The sequence below is a fragment of the Wyeomyia smithii genome, chromosome 1 (assembly GCF_029784165.1).
Source record: "Wyeomyia smithii strain HCP4-BCI-WySm-NY-G18 chromosome 1, ASM2978416v1, whole genome shotgun sequence".
In the NCBI taxonomy this organism is placed as follows: Eukaryota; Metazoa; Arthropoda; class Insecta; order Diptera; family Culicidae; genus Wyeomyia; species Wyeomyia smithii.
Genome location: NC_073694.1, coordinates 103,105,094 through 103,111,450, shown reverse-complemented (window position 1 = coordinate 103,111,450; position 6,357 = coordinate 103,105,094). Strand labels below are relative to the sequence as shown.

The following is a 6,357-nucleotide window of genomic DNA, read 5'->3' as shown; positions in this document are numbered from 1 at the left end:
TCGATTGCTACACGCGATGATGACGGTCGATCATGTCAAGCACTGTATACGGGATGGTATATTACGTGCCGGCTACGTGACATTATCATCCACCGCACCCGAGACATACACCACAGTACGGGTGTTTCGATACTCAGCTACACGCGATGATGACGGTCGATCATGCCAAGCACTGTATACGGGATGGTACACTACGTGCCGGCTACGTGACATTATCATTCACCGCACCCGAGACATACACCACAGTCCGGGTGTTTGGATACTCAGCTACACGCGATGATGACGATCGATCATGTCAAGCACTGTATACGGGATGGTACATTACGTGCCGGCTACGTGACATTATCATCCACCGCACTCGAGACATACACCACAGTCCGGGTGCTACATGCGATGATGACGGTCGATCATGCCAAGCACTGTATACGGGATGGTACACTACGTGCCGGCTACGTAACATTATCATTTACTGCACCCGAGACGTACACCACAGTCCGGGTGTATGGATACTCAGCTACACGAGATGATGACGATCGATTATGCCAAGCACTGTATACGGGTTGGTACACTATGTGCCAGCTACGTGACATTGACTGTCATTCTCAGTAGCCGAGACATACACCACAGTCCGGGTGTATGGATACTCAGCTGCCCGCGACGATGACGATCGATCATGCCGAGCACGGTGCACGGGAAGATACACTACGTGCCGGTGTATTGTCTTCCCAGGTGTGCGCAAAAAACTGTAATTATTATACATTTTCGTATTTATAGGTGAGTGTCTGAGCCTACGGTTGGTGTGCCCGATGCCTGCTTTGACCCATGCTGAGCAACCTTAAGCTGAACAGCTAAAGCCCTTGGTCTCCCCGGGACCGCCGTTAGGCATTACTTCAGGGAGAGGGCCCGTCGTGCTTTTCGCACTTACCTCTATGGGTAGCAGAGCAGCCTATAATGGCCAGTTAGTTAACCGTTAACTAACTGGGGCACATCGATGGATTTCCGTCGATTGGTGCCCTGCAGAATACTAACGATCTGCGATGCGGCCTTGATGACCGCATCACAGATTTCCTATTCTTGCGAGTCCTACGCACGATGTTCTCTGGCGTGGTGTCCGTCCCACTTATTGCCAGCATTTCGTACCTTATCCGCTCGAAACGCGGACATGTGAAGAACACATGCTCCGCGCTATCTTCCGCACCCGTACAAGCGGGGCACATAGGGGACTCGGCGTACCCGAACCTATGCAGGTACTACCTAAAGCAGCCATGGCCTGACAGGATCTGTGTCAGATGGAAGGTTACTTCCCCATGGCGCCTATTAATCCAGCATGCTAACTCTGGAATGAGTCGATGCGTCCATCTACCTTTTGTAGTGTTGGACCACTCCCGCTGCCACCTGGCCATTGAAGATGACCGTATGGTGTTGCGTTTACCCCTCGTGTCGCGTTGGTCGAAGCAACCTACATCCTCTTTGACGATGATACTGATGGGCATCATGCCAGCCAGGACGCAAACCGCCTCGTACGACACTCTTTGGTATGCGCACGTGACCCTTAGGCACATTAGCCTGTACGTACTCTCGAGTTTGCTGCGATGGCACGAGGTACTCAATACCTTGGACCACACTGGTCCTCCATACCTGAGTATGGACGTGGTCACGCTAGCAAGGACTTTGCGCGTGCTGCTACGGACCGCCGAGCTGTTTGCCATCATATAGAAGGCAGAACTTGTAAATGGGTAGCGTCCTGTTGTGTGAGTACGCTACCCGAGGCATGTACTACCATTCGGTCTCTTGCTGTATGGTGTACTGGCCTCTTAGCAATAGCTAGTGACTTTGGAGGTCGGCCAACAGGCCTTTTTAGTATAACGACTGGAGGCTTGCGGGGTCGGCCAACGGGCCTCTTATCCGCTGCAGCCTGTGATCTGCGGGGTCTTCCAGGTGGTCTTTTTATCACCACTATCGTTGGTCTTGGTGGTGCACTAACGAGGCGATGAAACTGCACAGTTGCTTCACGTGGTCGGCCTACTGGCCGTTTAGTAGATCGGGCTACTCCATTCGCTTGTTTTTTGTTCCTTTGAAGAGAATGAATCATTTAGTTTCAAACAGAGCTTCGTGAGAAATAAAAACATACCATCAGAGCGATTTCAGCGGGGTCCGTCAGTATAGCAGCTCGTCCAAGTTTTCGTCCTCGTCTGCCTGTAGCACGCGGTGGTGCCCGCGGGATTGGTCTGATTCTGCTAAGAGTGTCTAGTAGTGAGCCCGGTATTATTTCGTCAACCAAGGAAGGTCCTGTCACTGATGATGGAGCGTAATCCAGGCCAGTGAACATATCCGGGTTGAGGGGCCAAATAACTGATGCCCGGAGCCCGGCCTTGATGTTTCGCTCCGTGGCACTCTGTTCGAGAGCGCTGTCGATGATAGCCGGAAGGTTAAAAATAGACATCGGCTTTCCGGGATGCCTGTATGTACATTCGTCGCACAGCACATTCATTGAGTGCTTGAACGGTGAAAACACACTCACGTCCATGGGTTGTAAGCGATGAGAGCAATGGGGTGGTTTTGTAAGTAGGTGGATGCCATTATCCCTGCAAATTTCGATTGCAGGTAAACTTCTGTGTGATTCGTGGTTGTCCACAATCAACAAAAGCGGGTTTTCTTTGTACACTCGTGTAAATGCTTTAAAGTGCCGGAGAACATCCAGATAAATATCTCCATTCTTCCACCCTGTATTGCTCACCGCTCCAGCGCAACCCGTTGGACCACCATCCAGAAAGTGTGGATGGAAACGTTTTCGAGGAAAAACGAAAAATGGTGGCATTTTATTGCCAGTGGCGGAAACCGCAAGTACCATCGTAACCAACGGGCCCCGATCGGCCGAAGTTACTCGACCAACACGTTTGACTCCACGGCGACTGACAACTCGTTGAGATTTCTGAACTGTTGTCAATCCAGTCTCGTCCAGATTCCAGATGGAATTTGGTTCGAACGTTATATTCTCGGCTACTGTGCGTAGAAGATCGAAAATCTTGCTCACATTTGTGGGATTAAAAGCAGAGACTCTGGCTATGCTGGTCGACTCGGGTGGACGTTGTTTGACGAAATTGCTAAACTAGGTTTGAACCAGGTTAACCATGTAAGAAACCGTGAAAATTGCTATTTGGACCTACTCTTAACGAATATCCATGAAGATTTCTGTGTGACCGAATCAGTTAACCCACTGTGGAAAAACGAAAAGTTTCACACAGCAATTGAATATTCTTTATTTTTACATGAATATCAAAGACCCAACGACTGTGAGTATGAGGAAGTTCTTGATTTCAAAATCGCGAACTATGCAAATATTAAAAACAAATTAAACTGTGTTAATTGGCAACAAATTTTTGGAGATGAAGGAAATGTCGAATCATCTGTTAGCGTCTTTTACAAAATTCTGTACAACATCATCTCTCAAGAAATTCCATTGATGAAAAAACGACGCCACGCTAACACTAAACATCCAGTCTGGTTTAACAAACAAATAAAAAATTCAAAAAACCGCAAACAAAAAGCTCACAAAATTTTCAAAAAGCACAATAGCAGTAAAAATCTAGCAATTTACTTGGAAATATGTGATCAACTGAACTTTGCAATCAGTGATGCATTTGAAGAATTCAATACAAAAACTGAACTAGAAATTAAGTCTTGTCCAAAGAACTTCTTCAATTACGTCAAAACAAAACTAAAATCAGACAATTTTCCATCAATAATGCAACTCGATGAACATGTTGGTGATAACTCGGAGAAAAATTGCAATCTCTTTGCAAAATTTTTCCAGGAAATCTATACCACATTTTCCGAAGAAAATCGCGACCGCGATTATTTTGCATTTTATCCAGAATATCCAAGAAACGTTGGTGTCAACCAACTTCAGGTACAGGATGTTTTGCAGGGTCTGAGAAATTTAGACCCTTCCAAAGGACCTGGACCTGACGGAATACCTCCAGCACTCATGAAAAATCTTTCGAAGGAACTTACATCTCCTTTGTTCTGGCTGTTCAATATGTCGTTGGAAACTGGAGTCTTCCCAATATATATGGAAAAGCTCATTTTTAGTGCCTATTATCAAATCTGGGCGTAAATCTGACATACGTAATTTTCATGGAATCGCTATTATCTCTTGCATTCCAAAACTCTTTGAGGCAATTGTCAATGAAAAGATATTTGCTCAAGTCAAAAATCGAATAACTGACAAACAACACGGCTTCTTCAAAGGCCGCTCTATATCCACAAATTTACTTGAGTTCGTAGATTACTCATTGAATGCAATGGATAATGGGAACCATGTTGAAGCTCTCTATACAGACTTTAGCAAAGCATTTGATCGTATTGACATACCAATGCTACTTTTTAAACTGCAAAAAATTGGAATTGAGTCTGGTCTCCTGAAGTGGCTTGAATCATATTTAACAAACAGGCAACAAATAATAAAATTCAATGGAAAAAAGTCAAATCCCATTCAAGTTACTACAGGTGTTCCCCAAGGCTCCCACTTAGAACCACTTCTTTTCATTTTGTACGTAAACGACATTTCCTTCATCCTCAAAAATGTTAAAGTTCTAATATATGCCGACGACATGAAGCTGTTTTTGGAAATCAAAAATCAAGAAGACATCAATGTATTTCAGGATGAAATCCACACATTTTACATCTGGTGTAAGAAAAGCCTACTTGAAGTAAATGTAAAAAAATGCAATGTAATATCCTTTAGCAGAAAATAACAACACCCAAAATTGTAATTGCATTAGGGGATCAGAATGTGAAGAAATGTGATAAAGTTAGGGATTTAGGAATAATCTTAGATTCTAAACTTAATTTCATCGACCACTATAACACTATCATACACAAGGCAAACAACATGTTAGGGTTTATCAAACGCTTCTGTTATAATTTTCAAGACCCGTACACTATCAAAACTTTGTATATTGCCTATGTGAGGTCAATACTGGAATACTGTAGCATTGTGTGGTCTCCTCGTCCTGGCTTACATGAAGAAAGAATAGAATCAGTACAAAAGCAATTTGTACTATATGCTCTTCGTAAGCTAGGTTGGACCGCACATCGTCTTCCGTCATATGAAGCACGCTGCATGTTGATTGACATTCAAACATTAAAAGAACGGCGAGAGTACGCGATGGCTTCATTTGTAAACGATATCGTTTCGCAGAACGTTGACTCAGCAGTACTACTTTCTAAATTGAACTTTTATGCACCCATTCGACAACTTCGACACCGTAGTTTATTTGCTCTTAACCATCATCGTACGGAATACGCAAAAAATGGACCTATGAATAGTATGATGAATTATTATAATCAACACTGCGAAGCCATTGACTTTACGATGTCCCGGTATAAACTGAAACAGTATTTCAAGTCCTTGAGGCTGAGGACACAAAATTAATTTGTTTTATGTTCGTGTATAGTTAAGAAATTATTGTAACTAGTCTACATATATGATTGACGAAATAAATAAATAATAAAAAAAGAACGCATCGATAGGTTCGGCCTTCGGCGCAGAAAGTTCCAAAACCAAACAGGGCCTGCCTTTGCGTTCGCAATCCAATTCTCGGGAACCGGAATCCCCAGCTGGTTCTTGAATTGTGTGCAAGCAATCGAATGTCTCTGGATGTTAGACCGAAGAACTTGTCCGAGCATAGCAAGCAGTACTTTTCGAATGCCCGTTCTGGTTCCTCGGGGAGCACCGGTGGTCTTCCGTGCTTACAAATTTGCACATCCTCCATCGATATCGTAGGATGTAGCGCGTCCGCTTGCACCATCAGGCCAGCATATAACCGCTTGTGGCGAAGCAAGGTGGTACGGGGTATGCCATACTCTCCAGCAGCTGCCCGCAGCGACTTGCCAAACTTAATGGCAATCATCGCCAACTTGATGGCCTGCTTCCGTTCACCACGTTTCACTGCCGCGTTACTCATATCGAACAGTTTGTATATCCAATCGAATCAAAAGCAAAAAACGTAATCGTATCACAAGTATAAAAATTGTACTGAAACGGTTCTTGCCACGTGCTCGCATTTATACCCAGCCGATCTATCCAGCAGCTGAACAATGTCTTTTGTTGTTTATCAGTAACGAAAGGTGTTTTTTATTCTCTATTACTGACGAAAGATGTCTTTTGTTTTCTATTACTATCAAAAAATGTCTTTTGTTCTCGATTGTTATCGATTGCTACACGCGATGATGACGGTCGATCATGCCAAGCACTGTATACGGGATGGTACATTACGTGCCGGCTACGTGACATTATCATTCACCGCACTCGAGACATACACCACAGTCCGGGTGTTTGGATACTCAGCTACA

The 6,357-nt window shown here is 44.4% G+C and overlaps 1 protein-coding gene across 1 annotated transcript; it reads right to left on the bottom strand.

The window, feature by feature from the left end:
- Positions 1-2,033: 2,033 nt before the first annotated feature.
- LOC129717035 (uncharacterized) lies at positions 2,034-5,969 on the bottom strand. The gene is made up of 3 exons (XM_055666882.1): positions 5,526-5,969; positions 2,132-3,109; positions 2,034-2,072 (listed from the first exon to the last, which is right to left on the bottom strand). The coding sequence occupies exons 1-3, from the start codon at positions 5,967-5,969 to the stop codon at positions 2,034-2,036; spliced, it is 1,461 nt and encodes a 486-aa protein (XP_055522857.1).
- Positions 5,970-6,357: the final 388 nt, after the last annotated feature.